Source organism: Nicotiana tabacum, chromosome 4 (assembly GCF_000715075.1).
Source record: "Nicotiana tabacum cultivar K326 chromosome 4, ASM71507v2, whole genome shotgun sequence".
NCBI lineage: Eukaryota > Viridiplantae > Streptophyta > Magnoliopsida > Solanales > Solanaceae > Nicotiana > Nicotiana tabacum.
The window spans coordinates 138095484-138118158 of NC_134083.1; the positions used below are offsets into that span (position 1 = coordinate 138095484).

The 22675-nt window shown below is 37.5% G+C and overlaps 1 protein-coding gene across 1 annotated transcript; it reads left to right on the forward strand.

Annotated features, from left to right (window-relative positions):
- The first annotated feature begins 5850 nt into the window (after positions 1-5850).
- LOC142180371 (putative pentatricopeptide repeat-containing protein At3g23330) lies at positions 5851-7984 on the forward strand. Its single transcript, XM_075252515.1, has one exon. It carries the CDS (start codon positions 5984-5986, stop codon positions 7847-7849), a length of 1866 nt encoding a protein of 621 aa, XP_075108616.1. The 5' UTR covers positions 5851-5983; the 3' UTR covers positions 7850-7984.
- The last annotated feature ends 14691 nt before the right edge of the window (positions 7985-22675 follow it).

The window sequence follows — 22675 nt, forward strand, 5'->3', positions numbered from 1 at the left end:
CATCTTTTAGAGAGGTGTGGAGCGAGATAGCAGCGATACATAAGGAGTTATCTCATCATCTCAATAATCTTATTGTGTTAGGATTGTCCTCTGAAAAGTAGACATTTGGGGTGTGTTTGGTATGAAGGAAAATGTTTTCATGGAAAACTTGTTTGGTTGGTGAGTGAAAATCTTTTTCCGTAAAATATTTTCTAGTGTTTGGATAGAGAGTATAAAATATTTTTTTGGAAAATAATTTTTTATGCTTCTCTCCTCACTCCCAAGTCGTTTGTTTTTTTACCCTTCATAAATATATTTTAAAATTGTAAATACAAATAAATGTTAACTTTACAAAAAACAAAAAAATCCATGTGAAAAAGAGGGAAAGAGAAGAACAGAATAAGTGGGAAACTCCTTCACTTACTTTATCCCTAACAAAGAGTGATTATCGTTGGGTTTCAAAAGGAAAAAAGAATTAGTTAAAATCCTTATAAAGGATAAGTCAAAATCTATATTATATTAAAAGTTGGGTAGTATGCATTGTGGTTAAGCCAAGTGGCAAGCTATAATGAAACCACTTGGCAATTTAGGATAACATTAATAATTAAAAATTATAAATGGAAACATAATTAATGGAAGTAGTTGAATGAATCTTATACATAATCTAAATAGATCTTTGACAAATCTAATCTATATATCTATATTTATATTTATATGTATATTTATATCTATAAATTGATCCACTCATAGATTTTCTTCTATATTAGCTAGAAATATGGAGGTAAAAATTAATTAAAAAATTATAATAGAAAAAAATAAAAATATAGAAAGACGTAAATTTAGATAACCTATGACTATTTATAATTTGGAGTAAGTTAGAATATAAAATAAAACTATAATATACTTAAGATATTAAAATTTTATTGACTTTAAAAAATAAAAAAAATTTAAGCAACAAAATAACATCTTAAATAAAGTATTCAAATTATTTATAATGTAAGAAAAAAATTAAATAATCATTAAAAAATATTTTAATAACAAAAATAATAAAGTCATATTAATATTGATAAATCGGACAAATGAATATTTTATACATAAATATTACTACAACATTTAGATATAATGTGTTCAAACAATTAAGAAATATTTTTCTATGATTAATATTTGAATTGAGTGCAGTTAGTTTAAGTTTGAAAGTATAACATAATATTTTGAAAATGTGGTCCAATTTAAAAAATAGAATGATAAGAATTTTTTGAATTTGAGATGAGATTGTTTTTTGAAATATGATAAGAAAAATGATATTTTGGAATATGAACAATAAAGTCAAAGTTACTACTGAAATACTTTTTAATTTTTATCTATATTATATTAGAATGAGTATGGTAGAAATAAATATTAAATTCAAACAAACTAATGAAAAGCCACATGACAATGTAATAATATAAGGTATTGAATAATATAATAGCAAAACTAAAGAATAAATCGAAAAAAAAATAAAAATTCAGATTTTTTATCATAGAAAAAAGGGTAAAAGTTATTTAAATTTGGGATGAAAAAGTTTTTTTTTTATATTATGATAAGAAAGGTCATAATATGGATAAGTCCACGTAACTCAAGTCTAATAGATAAAATCAAAAACTAAAAATATTGAATAATAAAAATAAATTAGAGATAACGTGAGGATATTTATAAATCATAAGTTTAGAAAATAAAGTAAATATACAACACTTAAAATATTATTAACAAATTTAAATAATTTAAAATTTTCGAGCAATATTTTTCAAAACAAAATAAATATTTATTTTATGATTAAAAATTATATATTTATCTATATAATATTAAAGAATAGTAGTTGATAATGATATTAAATAAAGTTACAAGTTAATGAGCCACATAAAACGTAATAAGACTATATATTAGATTTTTAAAAAAAAGCAAAATTAAAGAAAATTATTAAAAATTTACTATTAGAAATGAAAGGGAAAGACTATTTGAATTTGAGATTAGAAAGTTCTTAAAATTATGATAAGAATGCTCAAACTATAGAGTATAGATATAATTTAACTTATTATGTAGTAATTTTATTTAAAAAAATTAAACTTTCATATTAAATACAAACGGGAAGAAGAATTCAATTTACTTTATTTTTGAAAATAATATAAAAATAATTATTATTATAACTATTAGCATATTTATGACATATAATAGATATAATGTGATTCTATCCACGCTTTAAATTGATTTCATAAAATTAAGTAAATAAATAATACTCAAAAATATTATTGATAAATTTATTTGATTATTATATGATGTATATTATTTGATTTTGTATAGATTTATTATATTTCTGTACACTAAATAAATAATAAAATAATAACTAAAATATTTTAGAAGATAGAATGATAAGAATTTTTTGAATTTGAGACGAGATTGTTTTTTGAAATATGATAAGAAAAAGCATATTTTGGAATATGAACAATAAAGTCAAAGTTACTGCTGAAATACTTTTTAAGTTTTATCTATATTATATTATAATTATTTAAATATTAAACTCAAACATGCTAATGAAAAGCCACATGACAATGTAATAATATTAGGTATCGAATAATATAATAGCAAAACTAAAGAATAAATAGAGAAAAAAAATAAAAATTCAGATTTTTAATCATAGAAAAAGGCAAACTCATATTTTGGAATATGAACAATAAAGTCAAAGTTACTACTGAAATACTTTTTAATTTTTATCTATATTATATTAGAATGAGTATGGTAGAAATAAATATTAAATTCAAACAAGCTAATGAAAAGTCAGATGACAATGTAATATATTAGGTATTGAATAAAATAATAACAAAATTAAAGAATAAATAGAGAAAAAAAAATAAAAATTCAAATTTTTTATCATAGAAAAAAGGGTAAAACTTTTTTAAATTTGGGATGAAAAAGTGTTTTTATATTATGATAAGAAAGGTCATAATATGGATAAGTCCACGTAACTCAAGTCTAATAGATAAAATCAAAAACTAAAAATATTGAATAATAAAAATAAATTAGAGATAATATGAGAATATTTATAAATCATAAGTTTAGAAATTTAAATTAGAAAATATTATTAAAAAATTTAAATAATTTAAAATTTTTGAGCAATATTTTCATAACATAATATTTATTTTATGATTAATAAAATTATATATTTATCTATATTATATTAAAGAATAGTAGTTGATAATGATATTAAATAAAGTTACAAGTTAATGAGCCACATAAAACGTAATAAGAGTATATATTAGATAAAAAATAGCAAAATTAAAGAAAATTATCAAGAATTTGCTATTAGAAATGAAAGGGAAAGACTATTTAAATTCGAGATTAGAAAGTTCTTAAAATTATGATATGAATGCTCAAACTATAGAGTATAGATATAATTAAACTTATTATGTTTTATCTAAACTTATTATGTTTTATGCATATTAAATACAAACAGGAAGAAAAATTCAATTTACTTTATTTTTGAAAATAATATAAAAATAATAATTATTACAATTATTAGTAGATTTATGACATATAATAGATATAATGTGATTCTATCCACGCTTTAAATTTATTTCATAAAATTAAGTAAATAAATAATACTCAAAAATATTATTGATAAATTTATTTGATTACTATATAATGTGTATCATTTGATTTTGTATAGATTTGTTATATTTCTGGACACTGCGATAAATAATAAAATAACAACAAAAATTTTTTAAAATAATATGATATATTAGATCATAATATTATAAGATTAATATTCTGTTAAATTATCCACGCATCGCGCGGGTTCTAACTCTAGTTGTAGGTTTAAAGGGAAAAAAGAATAAGAGAATAAGTAGGAATCTTATACTTAATATCGATTGATATTCTAATTTTTAATTTGTTCTCCATGGACACTAAGATTTAGTTTCCTGGTTGGTTAATGCATTCATCAACTTAATTTATTGTTTTGTGGGCTTATTAAATTAGAATTTTAAAGTTAAAATCGTAAATCTCTTAATCTTTAAGGGTTATATGATGAAATTGAGAAGGAAGAATGATAAGGAGTGATGAAATATAAAATTGGAATAAATTTTTATTGACTGATGATTGAGAACTTCTATGGCGCAGTTTCTTCTTTTATTGAGTTAGGTACATATAATCAACATTTATCGTTTTGAGGAATATAAACTTTGATTATATAACTTAGACACAATATTTTAATATTATACTTATATGATCTTTTATAAAATAGTTTTAGGCAAAATACATAGTTTACTCCCTCACCCTAAGGTCAAATCCCTATGACACACTCCTTCAGTACGGATAACCTTTTATATACGCAACCTTTCAAAAGGATGTAAAAACACACCACTTTTGCTCACATGGCATTGCTGGATTTACAACCAATAGAAGAGAGTGAGTATTAACTTTTTTGTGTATGCAACTATAACGCCATGTGTTCAGTTTTTTTCATTTTCTTATGTTTTATGTATCTTCTTTTTCATCAAAATTTTTAATTAACCCTAAATTTATTTTTTTAGAAAGTTTTTTGGCCTCCATCTTCACCATCCCTTCATCGCTGCTCCGCCGCCATCCTCCATTGTCGTCGCGCAACATCACCTACCTCAATGTGTGCTACACCATATTTTTTTTTATTTTCGCCGATTCAAAATAAAACCCATAAACCACAAAGGAAAAAAGTCACTGCTTTGCCACTAATTCAATGAAACCCATTTCAATTCTTCATCACAATCCCCAATATTCTAATTTTCAAGCACTGTCAATGAAAAAAAGTTCAAAATCACAGCTTCAAAAGTAAAGGGACTAAGGAGTTAAATGAAGAGACTTCAAATGATGTGCAAGTGATTGAAATTGGAATTTTCCAACTCCAAATTAAAATAATTTTATTTTAGAGAAAACTGATTTGAAAAGTTTAGAGAAAGAAAGCACCTACAAATAAATATTGCCCATTGTTGATTAATCAGGTCCACAAAATCTAGTTTTTAATTCGTACCAAAGATGATAGCCACGCTGGATTGTAGGTTTTTGTCTTTTAAATTATTTGAGTAAGAAGAAACTTTGGGGGTTTTGCTGTTTAGAGCCATTTTGAAAGATGGATTTTGGCTAAAATGGTGTCTTGGGTAAATTAAGAAGATGATGAAGCTTTTCTATTTTGTTTTCCTTTTTCAAAAAGATGGAGATTTTTAAATGTAATTTATTTTTAGAGTTAATGACACGTGTCACGATATTAATGATGTGTGACATACACTTGTTGGGAACAAAGTGGTCAAACACCGAGCGTAGAGGGATTTGGCCTCAACTTTCAAGGTCAAGGATTAAAATATGTATTCTGTTATTTTTTTACTCATCGATTACTAAATATAGAAAGATGCTATTATTGTTGAAAGTGACTTTTAAAAAAAAAGAGTGTCATATAAATTGAGACAGGCGAGTAATACATTAGACATGGAAGTAGTCCCAAATGTCAAAACGGGAGAATTCAGTTTAATTACCTGTTTTCTTCTCCTTAGGGGCCATTTCGTTGCTTTGTTAAGGAGATTAATCTTCATATAAAGTCTTGCGATAGCAGAATAACATTTGGAATAAGAAATAGGCGTATTAATGATACATGGACTCAAAAAATTAAATGACATAACTAATCTTCGTAATAGTAACTAACTTTATTTAGAAAGTAGACTTATATGTTTTAACTATACACTATATGGAGTATGTTATATGTTTAACTATACACTATATACAGTACTGCGTAATTTTCAAATATACATCCAACAAGAAATAATCCTTGCAATTTCATGCATAATTTGTTTCTCAACTCTCAACCGACAACCTCAAAGTTATCATAATATTAGTTCATAATTACTTTTATCAAATATTCGTATTAGTTTGACAATACATTTTTCAAAGAATTTATGACTAAAAAATCATCACAAACGAAACCTTGGAAATTTTTACAATTGCAATGATATGGAAGAAATATGTAGACTTTACATTCCTTAACACTGACTCACTTTTAAAATGTTTAAGTAACAATGCAAACCCAATTCTCATAAAACTTCGTCATCTTCAATATTATGCCCATTATTCTTCCTCACCTTCAGTTCCATTATCCCAAATCAACGTTGAAGTCATTCATGCCAATAAAATAAAAGATGGCTCGGCCCAAAACTCCTCTAGCAGTAACTATATATTGTATCTCTACACAAAAAGTTACCATTTAGCCTCCGCACAGAAACTGTTTGATGAAATTCCTCAAAGGGATGTTCGAACGTGGACGATACTCATTTCGGGTTTTGCTCAATATGGGTGTTACAGAAATGCATTATGGTTGTTTGTTAAGATGCAGAAAGAGGGCAATGTTATTCCCAATGAGTTCACTTTATCTAGTGTCTTGAAGTGTTGTTCTAGTGTTAGTAACGGGCTTAGATTGGGCAAGTCTATACATGGGTGGATGCTTGCTGCTGCAGTGTATTTGGATGTTGCTTTGGAGAATGCTGTACTTGATCTTTATGTCAAATGTGAGGCTTTGGATTATGCAAAACGGTTGTTTGAATTGATGGGTGATAAAAACGCGGTATCTTGGAATATAATGCTAGCGGGATACTTGAGTATAGGAGATATGGAGAAGAGTATAAAACTTTTTAAAAAGATGCCTGAAAAGGATGTTTCGAGTTGGAATACAATCATTGATGGGCTTATGCGACGTGGGTTTGAATATGATGCCCTTGAGCTCCTATGTCAAATGACCTCATGTGGGCCTTCGTTTAACAAAGTTACGTTTTCTATATCATTCGCATTGATGTCTTCGCTTAGAAATCTCGAATTAGGGAGGCAACTCCATGGTAAAGTGAGGAGGTTGTTGATATATGAAGATGCGCTTGTGAGGGCCTCGCTAATTGATATGTATTGCAAATGCGGGCAAATGGAGAAGGCTTCTAGGATTTTCCAAGAATTACACCAAGGTGCTGTGGAAGTACAATATTCACATTCTGTTCCGTGGAGTACAATTATATCAGGTTATATTCACAATGGCATGCTGAAAGATGCTTTAGAAGTTTTTTGCTCCATGGTGCGTGATCAATTGGAAGTTGATGTGTTTACACTGTCAAGCATTCTTAGTGCTTGTGCAAATAGTGAGCTTTTGGAACTTGGGCAGCAGATTCACGGCTATGTCCAAAAACTTGGACACATATGGGACATATTTTTGATTTCAGCAATTATTGACATGTATGCCAAATGCGGAAAGTTAAATGCTGCTTGGTTGTCTTTTGAGCAAACCCAATCTCGGAATATCGTGGTGTGGACGACTATGATAAACAGTTATGCTATACATGGAAAAGGAGCAGAGGCTGTTCAGCTTTTTGAGCTTATGTTGAATCAGAGGATTGCACCAAATGAAGTAAGTTTCGTTAGCGTCTTAACTGCATGTAGTCATGCAGGTTTGGTGAAAGACGGGTGCAAGTATTTTAGGTTGATGAAACAAGTTTATGGCATCAACCCTTGTGTCGAACATTTCACTTGTATGGTTGATCTTTTTGGCCGAGCAGGCTGTTTAGAGGAGGCTCATGATTTCATTCATAAGAATAGAATCTCTAACATGACCCAAATTTGGAAGGTACTCTTATCTTCTTGCTTGGTTCACAAAAACGTAAAGATGGCAAGGCGTGCTTCTGAGAAATTGCTACAACTTCAGCCACGTGAAGACAGTCCTTACATTCTGTTGTCAAATACTTGTTCAGACAATGACAATTGGGATGAAGCATCGAAAATAAGGGTCTTGATGAAGGAAAGGAAAGTTATGAAACTCCCAGGTCAATCATGGATTTAGTTGAAATATGAAATCCGGAATTCCACATGATTATAAGGAAAAAAATCAGATTATTGAAACAAGCTGCCGTGCAACTGAAGGACACCCACCTTTGAGAATGACATAAATTTGGGAATGCAGGAAGCCGAAGGAAAAGAGAGGAGCAGACACATCTTTGTACAACTTTTAATCACTAGATGTTTCATTTTCTGAGCCTTTACCCAGTTTCCAACCTAATTTCTGGTGCCATATGTTTGATGCGTACTTTACAGTTCGAAGGCTGATGTATTGCTCCTGACACATACAGAGATTACCAGTAAATCAAGCTGGTGATAGTTAAGGAACATGAACTCAAATCTTTTTGGATATTTCTTGGTTTGATATATGGTTGATCATGTCATCATTTATCTTTTTTGAGGTCAAGAACAATAATTTGGTCAGGTATGACTTTGTGAAATACTACTGACGTTTGCCTCAGATTGTCTATCCCGACTTCAATTGGCATTGTGAAATCTAATCAGAGGTAATTGTATTTGAAATAGAATGAAAATCTACCTTATGCTTTCTATTTAAGCTGTTGTGTCTTTATATCCCTGATAGTTGTATTTATGGGATTTTTAACTGGTTAGCCGGTGCATTTGTTGATTTATATTAGACTTCACCTCTTCACAATGATATTCAGGAAACATATTTATAAGTCCGCTTTTCCGGGTAATAATATCTCTCAACTTTCTCCGGCTCAATGGAAATTCCATGTTCCAAATTGTATAGGGAAAAATACGACATGACACATGACCGCTTAAAGGAAGGACACATGGAACATAAGATGGAGATTGCCACCGAACATAGTTATTCCGCTTGTCACTGGAAGGAATAATGATCATAAAAGGAGTATTAAATGCTTTGCGCCCGGTAACATTTAATACGGAATATTTTGCAGCATTAAGGATGATGGCCCGTTACAAGGAATTTGACATTTATGTCTAATGTTACATCTTCATCAATGACCCTCATAATTGACATTAAAGAAGGGCATGATCCTAGGACCTCCTTCCCTAGACATAGCTATAAATAAAGAGCTCAGTTATCATTGTAAGGGGAGAAATTTTCTGTCTAACTTATGTTACATTCTTTACACCATTTTAATACAATTTGATTCTGTCGATTTTGATCTTATCATTGTTGTGCCCGGAAACCTCGTTCCCGGACTCATTAGCTCTGTTGTTTCATCTACATTCTAAGGCTAAGCATTTCATATTTCATCAATTATTTCATTACTTTTTGGATCAAATTAATTCACTTGTCTAGAAACCACAAACAAATTCAACTGTATCGTTTTTCGAGTAAACAGTTTGGTGCCCACCGTGGGGCCTAGACATCCGTGCAATTAAATTGATCTTTGCCTTTTTTTACTAACAAGTTTGATTATTTTTGTCTTAGCAAAAATCACAAAAGAAATGGCAGATAACACTATTAACGGCACGCGCAACCCTGAAATTCAAGGGGAGCAGCCTCATTTTGAGGATACAATCAGTGACACTCGCAATGAGGAGAACGACGCCACACTGACACATGACGGGTGATACCCTCGACAGGTTCGGGAGAGGACTCTTGATGATGCTGATGAGGAGCGTGTGGCGGGTGCAGTGAGGGTCCTGCAAGAGCAACATGCAATCATTCTAGGCCATCTCACACGACAAGATCAGGTTATGACGGAACTAAAGCATGTGCTATCAGGTGCTTTAAATAATGCAAACAGGCGAGATCCGATTCCTCCCGAGGTTCCCGCAAACCAAACGATGCGGAGAGTCGAAACAACACTCCCAGTGGCGAAGTTGGCTCCGATGGGGCCGAGGGGAGTAGATCCGGCCTCAACAACGATAACGATCCGTTCAAGGAGGAACTTTTGCGGTTCATGAAGAAAGTAAACTCCCGCATGGATCAAATCCCGGGCGCACCGCCAGTATTGAAGGGCCCAAACTCGAAGAAGTATATTCAGTTACCGTACAAGTCGAGTGCGGCCCAGGAACTAATCCCGAAGCGGTTCAAAATATCCGAAGTGCCGAAGTATGATGGAACTTCAGATCCGCAGGAGCACATTACCACTTATACAACATAAGTGAAAGGAAATGATTTGGCTCCTCACGAAATTAAGTTTGTGTTGCGGAAGAAATTTGGTGAGACTCTCACTAGGGGAACTTTAACGTGGTATTCACTATTGCCCGAGCATTCTATAGATTCCTTCGAGGTGCTCGCGGATTCTTTCATCAAGGCTCATGCCGGTGCCAGAAAGGTGCAGGCCCGAAAGGCCGACATATTCAGGATCGCGCAGAGAGAGTTCGAGTTATTACGAGAGTACGTCACTCGGTTCCAGAAGGAAAGGATGTTACTACCGGTGGTCCCGGATGAATGGGCAGCTGAAGCATTCACCAAAGATTTAAATCCGAGAAGTTCGGACGCTTCCCGGAAGTTGAAGGAAAGTCTGCTTGAGTTCCAAGCGACGACTTGGGAGGATGTACACAACCGGTACGAGTCGAAAATAAGGATCGAAGACGATCAGGCTAGCTTCCCATCGTCAACCAAAGGACGGGAGAAGAACAAAGAAAGAATGAAAGATGATATTGACACATATAGACGGACTTCGAGGGGCCGATTTTTGCCCTACGAGCGGACAGAAGGCCGCGGCAGGAGTTTTCGGACAACAGACAAGTTCACCGTTGATAGAAGGACAGATCGTGGCCGGAACAACAGATCGCTGCAGGATAAAGAAATCTGGGGGTCGCGAGATTCTTCTTACCCAAAGTTATCAGAGTATAACTTCAATATCAGTGTAGTAGAGTTGGTGTCGGCCATGAGGAATATCAAAGAGGCACGATTCCCAAGACCTATGAAATCCGATCCCAGCCAGAGGGATCCCAATTTATGGTGTGAATACCATGGCACTAACGGCCACCGGACTGGGGACTGCTGACACCTCCGGAAAAAAGTGGCAACACTATTAAAGAATGGTCACCTCAGAGAATTCTTGAGCGACCGAGCTAAAAACAATTATGGTCAGAGCAGAGGCGACACTGAAGCCTCGAAAGCAGGAGAAAAACCTCCACGCCAAACGATCAACATGATCTTCGGAGGGAATAAAATTAATGGGGTCATCTTTTCGGAAGCAAAGAAGACAAAAGTATCGATAACTCATAATAAAAGGCTCCGGGAAGACGATATCGCATTCACGGATGAAGATGCAGACGGATTACTGCCGTCGCACAATGACGCACTAGTAATTTCTTTAAATGTGTTGGATTTTAAAATTAAACGTGTTTTAGTGGATCCAGGAAGTTCCGCTAATATCATACAATGGAGAGTACTGGAGCAAGCTAAACTCACCGGAAGCATTATCCTGGCAACGAAACTCCTCGCTGGATTCAACCTCGCAAGCGTGACAACTCGGGGAGAAATTTTGCTGCCACAAACGCTGAGGGAGTAATGAAGACAACTCTCTTCAAAGTGGTAGATGGAGACATGAGATATAATATCATCTTGGGAAGACCATGGCTGCACGAGATGAAAGTTGTGCCTTCAACATATCACCAACTGTTAAAGTTTCCGACACCCGATGGGATCAAACAGATAAGGGGTGATCAACCGGCAGTAAAAGAGATGAATGCAATTTCGATTTCCAGTAGCAAAGGAAAGGAACATGCGGCATAGCAATTACCGTAATTGGCACCTGCCCCCAAGCCAGAGGAAGATAATCCGGGGACAGAAGAGTCGGAATAATATCAGGTACCAAGGTATTTTCAAGTACCGAAAGAGACGGACGCGACGAAGTCCACGATAGAAGAACTAGAGCAGGTTGCATTGTTCGAAGAATTCCTAGAAAGAAAATTCCATTTGGGAACAGGACTGCACCCGGAGCACATACAACAACAACAACAACAACAACAACCCAGTAAAATCTCACTAATGGGGTCTGGGGAGGGTAGTGTGTACGCAGGCCTTACCCCTACCCCGAAAGAGTAGAGATGCTGTTTCCGAAAGATCCTCGGCTAAAAAAAAAAACAAAAAGACAAAAGGACAAAAATGAGACAATATTAGTATCACAACAACAATCATATGATAAATAAAAACACTATGAAATCCAGAAGAAGGATGCAAAGCAAAGGGAGACAATATTAGTAAATATTAGTATCACCACAACAATCATAAGAACAATAGGAACGCCATGAAATCTAGAAGAAAGATGCAAAGAAAAAGCGATAGCTAGTAAATAGGACATGCACTGAAAAGCGAAATAGTAAGCCACAACATTGCCACTAGCTATCTTAGACAAAAACCTTACATGGCTAGTCCCACAATGGTACGAAGTAAGGCACGACTCAAGTACCTCCTAACCTACAACCCTAATACTCGACTTCCACATCTTCCTATCTAGTGTCATGTCCTCGGAAATCTGGAGTCTCGCCATATCCTGCCTGATCACCTCTCCCCAATACTTCTTAGGCCGCCCTCTACCTCTTCTCGTGCCCTCCACAACCAGCTGCTCACACCTCCGTACCGGAGCATCTAGGCTTCTCCTCTGAACATGTCCGAACCATCTAAGCCTCGCTTCCCGCATCTTGTCATCAATGGGAGCCACATGCACCTTCTCCCGAATATCATCATTCCTAATCTTATCTATCCTAGTGTGCCCGCACATCCACCGCAACATCCTCATTTCTGCTACTTTCATCTTCTGGATATGTGAGTTCTTAACGGGCCAACACTCAGCCCCATACATCATGGCCGGTCTAACCACCGCTTTATAAAACTTACCTTTGAGTATCGGTGGCACTCTCTTGTCACACAGGACTCCAGATGCTAACCTCCACTTCATCCATCCTACCCCAATACGGTGTGTGACATCCTCGTCGATCTCCCCTCCCCCTGGATAACCGAACCAAGGTACTTGAAGCTGCCTCTTCTCGGGATGACCTGCGAATCAAGCCTCACATCCACACCCACTTCCCCTGGCCCAGCGCTGAACTTACACTCCAGGTATTCCGTCTTCGTCCTGCTCAGCTTGAAACCTTTAGACTCAATAGCCTGTCTCCAAACCTCCAGCCTCTCGTTAACACCGGCTCGCGACTCATCAATCAGAATTATGTCATCGGCGAATAGCATGCACTATGGCACATCCCCTTGAATATGGTGTGTTAACGCGTCCATCACCAGGGCGAATAAGAACGGACTGAGCGCAGAACCTTGGTGTAACCCCATTACAACCGAAAAATGCTCAGAGTCGCCTCCTACTGTCCTAACCCGAGTCTTAGCCCCATTATACATGTCCTTAATCGCCATAATGTACGGAACCGACACACCTTTTGCCTCCAGGCATCTCCAGAGAATTTCTCTAGGAACCTTGTCATACGCTTTCTCTAGGTCAATAAACACCATGTGGGAACAGGACTGCACCCGGAGCACATGTGTTCTTTTATTGAATTCCTTAAAATTAATGCCGATTGTTTTGCATGGTCGCACGGAGATATGAAAGGCATCCCAATGGAGATAGCCGTACACAAGTTAAGCTTGGATCACAACATACCTCCGTTAAGGCAAAAGAAGCGCCCTATTACTGAAGCAAGGAATAAATTCGTCAAAGAAGAGGTAACTCATTTACTTAAGATCAGTTCAATCCGAGAGGTAAGATATCCGGACTAGCTAGCCAATGTAGTTGTAGTACCTAAGAAAAATAATAAATTTCGCATGTGCGTAGATTATAAGGATCTTAATAAGACGTGCCCCAAAGACTCATTCCCATTACCAGATATCGATAAGATGATTGATGCTACGGTCGGGCACGAGTTAATGAGTTTCCTCGATGCTTATTTTGGGTACAATTAAATCAAGATGAACCCAGAAGATCAGGAAAAGACTTCGTTTATAACGAGTCTTGGTATATATTGTTACAATGTGATGCCTTTCGGGCTAAAAAACGCCGGAGCCACTTATCAACAGCTCGTGAATAAGATGTTTGAAAAACAAATAGGAAAGACTATGAAAGTATACATACACGATATGCTCGTTAAGTCTTTGAATGCAGGTGACCACTGGAAGCATTTGCAAGAAATATTCGACATCTTGAGGGAGCATAATATGAAACTTAACCCCGAGAAGTGTGCGTTCGGGGTTAGTTTCTAGGATTCCTAGTATCACAAAAGGGAATTGAGGTAAATCCCGACAAAATCAAGTCCATAGAGGACATCCCAGATCAATTGTCTAACATAAAAGAAGTCCAAAGGCTCACTGGGCGATTGACAACTTTGAGTAGGTACATTTCCCGTTCATTGCAAAAATGTCATCGCTTCTTCGCACTACTCAAAAAGAAAAACAATTTCGAGTGGACACCGGAGTGTCAGCAAGCCTTGAGGGAGTTGAAGAAATATTTGTCAAGCCCTCCGTTGCTCTCAAAACCAAAGGAAGGTGAAACGTTGCTACTCTACCTCGCAGTTTCAAAAGTTGCGGTGAGTGTAGTTTTAGTCCGAGAGGACGAAGGTTCTCAATCTCCCATTTATTACGTTAGCAAAATTTTAATGGGAGCAGAAACTCGCTACACACATCTGGAAAAGCTGGCCTTAGCTCTCGTAGTCGCCGCTCGTAAGCTGAGGCCCTACTTTCAATGCCACCTGATAGCTGTGGTAACTACTTTCCCTTTGAGGAATATCCTCCATAAACCTGAGCTCTCAGGTAGATTGGCCAAATGGGCCGTCGAAATGAGCGAATTCGATATAGAGTATAAATCGAGGACTGCAATTAAGTCGCAAGTCTTGGCTGACTTCGTGGCCGACTTCAGTCCGGGACTATTGCCTCTTTCAGCTAGGTAGGAAATAATGGTGTCAGAATCGACATCGGGAGTTAGGACCTTATTTATGGGCGGAGCTTCAAACGTAAAAGGGTTCGGGATCGGAATAGTTTTAATCACGCCTTCAGGGGAAACCTTAAGGCAAGCCATCAGAATGATTCCTTTAACTAACAATGAAGCAGAGTACGAAGCTTTGATTGCAGGGCTCGAATTGGCCCGGGGACTTGACTCTAAAGTCATCGAAATCAAATGTGATTCGCAGTTGGTGGTAAATCAGGTCTACGGAAGTTTTGACACCAAAGAGTAACGTATGCAACAATACGTGGTAAAGGTTCAGGCTCGACTGGCACGATTCCGGGAGTGGTCAATAACTCATATCCCGAGGGAAGATAACGCGGAAGCAGATGCATTGGCAAATTTGGGATCATCAATTGAAATCCAAGGATCGAAATCGGGGACAGTGGTACAACTGTTGAACTCAGCCTTGGACACAGATGGTTACTCTGAGGTGAATTCGACTAGTTTGGTCCGGGACTGGAAAAATGAAATAATCGATTATATCGAGCATGGAAAGTTGCCCGAAGACCCCAAAGCATCAAGAGCGTTGCACGCCAAAGCTACACGTTATAGCTGCAAGAAAGGCCAAATTGTACAGAAAATCCTTTCAAGGCCCGTTGGCCCGGTGCATCAGAAGCTAGCTATGTCATGAGAGAAGTCCATGAAGGGATATGCGGCAACCACTCGGGTGCAGATTCTTTGGTGCTGAAATTAGTTCGGGCAGGATATTATTGGCCCCGTATGGAACAAAATGCCAAAGAGTTCGTACGAAAATGTGATAAGTGCCAACGATACGCACCACTATTACATCAACCGGCAGAACCCCTACATTCGGTTCTGTCCCCGTGGCCATTCATGAAATGAGGGATGGACATCGTCAGACCACTGTCGTCACCTCCTTGAAAGGTAAGGTTTCTTTTAATTTTGACTGACTATTTTTTTAAATGGGTGGAAGGAGGTCTTTATCAGAAGATCGGAGAACGCGAAGTGGTAGACTTCCTGTGGAAAAATATAATTTGCAGGTTTGGAATACCAAAAGAGATTGCATGCGACAATAGGCCGCAGTTTATCGGCGCAAAAGTTACAAAGTTCCTTGAAGACTTGAAGATAAAGAGGATTACCTCTTCACCTTATCATCCGAGCGCAAATGGTCAAGCGGAGTCAACAAACAAAGTAATTATTCAAAACCTCAAGAAAAAGTTGGAAGAAGCAAAAGGCAACTGGCTCGAAGAATTACCTGGGGTTCTATGGGCCTACCGAGCAACAGTCAAGTCAAGCATGGGAGAGACCCTTTTTTCCCCTTGTATACGGTGCAGAAGCTTTGATACCGGTGGAAGCGGAAGAACTAACCTTAAGGTATTTCGAGGCGAGTGAAGGATCGAACAACAAAGCAATGTTAATCAACTTGGAGCTGCTCGAGGAACGCATGGACTTGGCGCATGTCAGAATGGCGGCCCAAAAGCAGAGAATGGAGCGTTATTATAATCGAAGAGCCAACCTCCGATATTTCAAAGTAGGAGACTTGGTCTTGAGGAAGATAACTCAAAATACCCGGGAACTCAATGCGGGCAAGTTAGGCCCAACATGGGAAGGCCTTTACCGAGTTTCAGCTATCACTGGGAAAGGATCATACGAGTTGGAAAACCAAAACGGAGACAAGTTGCCCAACAACTGGAACGTGGCTCACCTCAAAAGATATTACTGCTGACGAACAACATTCAAATGGAAAGTATGTGCTGCACTCTTTTTTTCTTCGTTCAGTTTTTGTCCCAATTGGGTTTTTCCGGCAAGGTTTTTAACGAGACAGCGACGTAAAGCATATTATGAAGACAACAGTGGTAAGACCTTTGATAACAAGGCAAACAAAAAAGTTTCCACTCGGGGATGATTAGATAATATTTGCTTCGATAGCAAAATCCCACCGGGAAGTTAAGTTTGCTACCAAACAAGGGTTACCTGATCGTTCTCGAGTACAAACCACTAGAGGACTGTTAGGTATTCTTTCGCTCGATAGCATGAGTTCCTAATGGGAAACAAGATATGTTGCCGAGTGAAGTATTACCTAGCAATTTATTGGTGGGATCTTCGAAGACACAAGACTTCCAGTATTCCAATTCACATTCTTCGCATTCGAACACTGGCGGCGGGGGGAGGGGGGGATGATATGAGGATACGGCAACACTGAATCCCACGTCAACCGAGGAACGAAAATCCGGAACAGAATACATCATCGGGACCCGGGACTGTGCAGCCAACCCCGTAGAAACAAGTTGTACAAGATAAGCCACAAGTCAGGGCAATTTCTTTTATAGCCACAAGTCACGTCAATTTCTTTTCTGCATAGCAAAATGTTTATGTACTTTTGAAAATAGAAGGAATTAAATGAAATGAAATCCTTTTGTTTTTATCTTGTTTCTTGTCTGAACGATGATTAATTTTACCATTTGAAAGTTAAACAAGTACTTCAAATATTTGTGCCGTAATGAACAAGAGACGTCCTCTTCAAGAGCACCGTAAACATACGATGGCCCTATCTTATAAAAACCCTCACGTTAAAGGGTTGGTTCCGGAAGGATCAATACCCGGAATCCATAATGCCATCAGGGAAAAATACACCCGAAGCTGCATACGAAAAAGATGCAAAAAGCAAACTTGCGCAAATACTTATTGAAACCCTCATGTAAAAGGGATAATTCTCGGAACCAAAATGCTTTGAAGAAAAAAGCATCTGAGATTACACATAATAAAGCACGAACAGAACAACATGCGCATAATACTTAAGCAAGTACGAAAGTTAAAGACTTGCATGAATATTCAAAACGAAAATAAGACTTAAACGATACTTGAGCAAAAAATATGTTTTTATTTACAAGGGCGCGTCACAGTGATAAAGGTACAAAATAGAAAAAGAAAGAAGCAGCGTCTCCGGAATCAAGAGGAGAGAAGTATCCGCATCCCCGGGAGTTGGTTCCACCGATGGCTCAACATTTTCCCTAGCTTTGTCTTTGGCATCATCACCTTCCAATCCCTCTTCAGTTTCCGAAAACTCGGAGCCGGAATCAGAAGAACCTGGAGCGTCAGACTGCGCCGGGAGTCCCTTTTTTGCAGCTAACTTAAGCTCTCGGGCCTTAGCAATTTCGGCATCAATGTCAATGATACCAGTCTTGGCCTCTTCCAAGGTTTTTATCCTCATGCTAGACATGGAATAAGTTTTGTCAACAATAAGGGAAGCCGCTCGGCGCTTGAGTTCTTCTTTGAGTTGAGAAATTTTGGTAGAAAGATTTTCCTCGGCGGACCTAACAGATTTGAGACTGACATCGAGCTCACGGACAGTTGAACTATATAGCCTATTGTGCTCGATAGTTTTCCTGTACTTCTCCTCTAACTGGGCATGTTTCGCTACCACTGCATCAAGCTCTTCACTTTTTGGAGTTTAAGGTTGCCTCTAAATTAATCACTCTTTCAGCGGAGGTAGCCTTATGATCGTTTGCAGCAAGAACGACATTCTGAACTTCTGCCCATTTAGCCTTGGCTTCATCAAATCTAACCCTTAGCGGCCCAATTTCTTAGCTAAGGGCCACCATTTCTTGCTCACTCTGCTGCAAACGGGCCTCCAAAACAACTGCCTCAGTAGCCTTGGTCTCCAGTTCCGAGAGGCGGAGGACAGTCTGGTCCCGTTCCGCCAAAAGCTGATCCCATTCAGAAGTAAGTTCTTCCTTCTCACGAATCAGCCTTTGAAGGCCCTTAGAAGCAAGAAAGTTGGCCTACAAAACAAGAAGAGGTAAAACTTAGAGTACATTTGTTCAAAAGTAGAAGAAATAACAGAAGAAGAAAGGAACGTATCGCTGCGGCGTTATGCATAACATTGTTCAACAAACACTCTCCCGAAAGTGTCTGAATCTTCTCCCAGTCTTTTTCTGAAGCCAAAGGCTTCAGATAATTAGCAAGCTCCACCGGCCTCGAAAGCAAGTTGCACCCGGTGGAGACCGAAAGGGTAACACTCCTCCTCCTTTGTGGATCTTCAGAAGGGGCGGCATAATTTTACCCCAAATTCCCATGAACTGGGGACTGGGGAGGAGGGTTACCTTCTTCACGGTCAGGTGCGGCCGATAGAGATGATGTAGCAACTGCTGTTGGAAGAGTAGATGAAGATGAGAATGATGTAGCAGTTGCTGGTGATGGTGAAGGTGGAAATAAAGCTGATGGAGTGGAAGAGTGAGAAGCAGTTGCATCAAATGCAGTGCTGGTTATTTGATGCTCGCCAACCAAAGATGGCATGGACCCGGTACTCAGCCTCACAATATCGGTTACAGCAATTGGGGCCCGAGAGCGGGAATTAGCATTATCTACCAAATCAAATTCTCCCCAAAGAGCTGAGATGTCATCTTCAGTTGTTGCAATTATCTCAACAGGTCGAGCATCCTGTTGAGATGATGAGGATCGTATCCTTCTATGTAAAGAAGCTCCCTCATCACTAGCTTCTTTATCATCGTCGATCATCACAGTGTCTATGACCGTCCCGGAAGGAGGACCGGTTACTATCGCCACCGGATATGATTCAGGGGCATCAACCTTGCCCTCTTATTCTTTTCCCCGGCCGCAGAGGAGCGCCTCCTTTTTGGTTGCTTGTTCTCTGGCCGGGGACTCCGTAAAGAAATGCTTGCGCCCGAAGTAGGCCCAGAGACGAATGTTCGAGTAAGTGCCTCCTGAAGCAGCCTCGCCGCATCAGGAAGGTCAGGCAAAACATTCTCCTCGGGGACATCAACTGAGTCCGCAGGTAGACCTAATTTCGTGAGCAAGTCAAAAAGGGTTCAATCAAGTTCATCATACACAAAACGTGGAAACGAGGTAAATTAAAGTTACCATGATTTTTGGCATTCCACCTGTACTTAATGGACAGTTCTTTCCACAAACAGGTTTCGGGCGTTGTGATGTCCAAGATCTTTTGAACCCACCGATCCAAGCCTTCTATCACTGGTGGGATCCATCGAGTCGCTGTAACAAATGAAGGTTGAAGGATCAATATAAACATGAAAGAATATTTAGTAAGAAAAGATGTATTATAGAGAACTTACGTGAGCGGTTCCAAGCAACTGGAAAGGATGATGCCGTTGTTGGAATAATGTCACTGGTGGCAACTACAACGAACCATTGCATCCACCCACAGTCGTTGTCGTCGTCCATGTTAGACAACAAAGCATGGTGGCCATGCTTGCATAGGTTTATTATTCCCCGCGGAAGATTTTGGGAGAATAGAGATTTATCATATGATCTAGGGTTAGCTCCTCTCCAGTTTCTAGGCACAGACGTCGAAGGCAGGCAACCGTCCTCCACACTGAAGGACTTACCTGTGCCAAACACACTTGGTAGCGAAGGCAAAACTCCGCAATTACGGAATCAAGCTCTCCGCTCAAAGAAAACGCACCCAAAGTAAAGGGATACGTGAAAAGATATGTAAACCCTTCCCTGGGAAGGGTCACTCACTCTGATAGGTCAGGAGCAATGATGTCCGTCTCATGACAACGGCTATCCTCATTCACACTAGGAATACTGGAAGGGCTAATAGAAGAAGGGTACCTACTAATAGCCCATGTGCGAGGGTTAGCAGTAAGAAGTTTCTCTTTAAAATCCTTCGAAGTACTAAGCCTTCTTGGGATGATGGAGCCCACCGTTGGAGGAACGGAATCCTCGGTTTTGTTCTTGCCCTTTGAAGAACTAGCACATTTTAAAGAGGAAGCCATTGGAATAGAAGGAAGGAAAATTTCTGGTTCGAAGAAGATCAGAGAAAAGTTGGGAAATAAAGGTGCAAATTAGAAGTTTGAGAGATTATGAAGTACATAAGAGAAGGATGATGCGTATAACTAAAATTTTGGCTGCTAAATTCATGACCATGATTACCTCAATAATCGGCAAAAAGCGTGCTAAATCATAGGAAGACACGTGTTCGGGGTATTAAATGCGGAGAGACGGGCGTCTAATCAACTATCAGTGGCCTTCAAAAGGAATTATAATAATTCTCGCCAAAAGAGTGTTTCTACCAACTTTCCGGTAACACAAAGTTATGTCATCGAAAAGTAGGGAGACTATCTGTATAGGAAAAAATACGACATGACACGTGGCCGCTTAAAGGAAGGACACGTGGAACACAAGATGGAGATGGCCACCGAACATAGTTATTCCGCTTGTCGCCGGAAGGAATAATGATCATAAAAAGAGTATTAAATATTTTGCGCTCGGTAACATTTAATACGAAATATTTTAATTTACAGCATTAAGGATGATGACTCGTTACAAGGAATCTGCCATTTATTTCTAACGCTACATCTTCATCAATGACCCTCATAATTGACATTAAAGAAGGGCATGATCCTAGGACCTCCTTCCCTAGACATAACTATAAATAGAGAGCTCAGTTATCATTGTAAGGGGAGGAATTTTCTGGCTAACTTATGTTACATTCTATACAACATTTTAATATAATTTGATTCTCTCGCTTTTGATCTTATCATTGTTGTGCCATTGTTTCCGGACTCATTAACTCTGTTGTTTCATCTACATTCTAAGGCTAAGTATTTCATATTTCATCAGTTATTTCATTACTTTTTGGATCAAATTAATTCACTTGTCTAGAAACCACGAACAAATTCAACTGTATCGTTTTTCGGGTAAACACATGGCTCTCCGGTAACTGTAACTTCTGGATGATGAATTTATTTTGTCCTTTCACTACGAGTTGATAGTGTCAAAAGAGAATGCTCGTGACGATTTAAATTGAGGCTCAAGGGTTTGGAATTCACAATTATGTGCAGTAAGTCATTTCTATCAAATCTACCCTTCAACTTCTAATTTCTCTTTAGAAATATCTTATTCTGCTTTATGAATATGTTAATATATTGCTGCCTTGCATTTTATTTTGATGTCTATATTCACATTCCGTGTAAACTGAGTCCAAGAATTGTGGTTTTACTTGTACAAGACTTCAACACTTTGTTTATCATAGGTTCCTGAATACTGAACTAATGATGTGGTTAACTCTAAAAGAATCCTAAAAACAGTTGCCCGAAGACTACTCGAAAAGTTATGCTGCCGCAATTTCACTGATTAAGGTTTTACCCCCAGGACGTTTGTCCAGTGGTAAGAGTGTAACACATGATGCATGAGTTTGGCACAAGTCATGAATCTTGAACGCGAGTATGTTATTTAAGTGGTGAATGATAGAGGGGAGATGGCGCATTATCCACCGAGTCCGAGCTGTGTGCCAGTTGGTCCTCGAGGATTTTTCGATTATTAAAAAACATTAATTAGGGTACCTCACTCCAAGTGTCATCATTGAAACTCTTACAAACCCTAATGCCATTGCAAATGATTCAATTAGGTAGGCCATATTTTTCTTCTTTACTTGATTCTTGATTGGTGATCAACTTTGGATGACTTGTAGTTTAGGGCAAATCAATGTAGGGTACAGTATATTCAATTCACTTTGCTTTAAATTTGCTAGTAGTAGGCCATCTCATTAAAGTTTGAAATGCTTATTCTGAGAATTTATCCTAACCCAAAAAGTAGGTACACAGCTATAAACGTTACATTCTTTTTCCACATTTGGACAATAAACGCGTCCCTTTTACCACAATTTTATTCTCCAATCATTCTGCATCATTAATTTTTATACAGGTATATTTTTTTGTTCCTTTAATTTTATTTAGGTTGAATTGGGTCGTGGGTGATTTGAAGAATATTAATTTCATTTATTAAACAACTCTAAGTAGTTAAACGTCTCATTTGTGAGTTGTGAGTTGTGACTGGGAACTAGTCACCCACATACAGAAGCAATTAATGTTCTAAAAAATTCTAAAGATCTACATATAATATTTCCTGAAAAAATTCCTCAGAGGTAGGTTCTCACACAAAATAACACAAGTATTCTCTAACGACATTTCCTCAACAATTAATCCAAG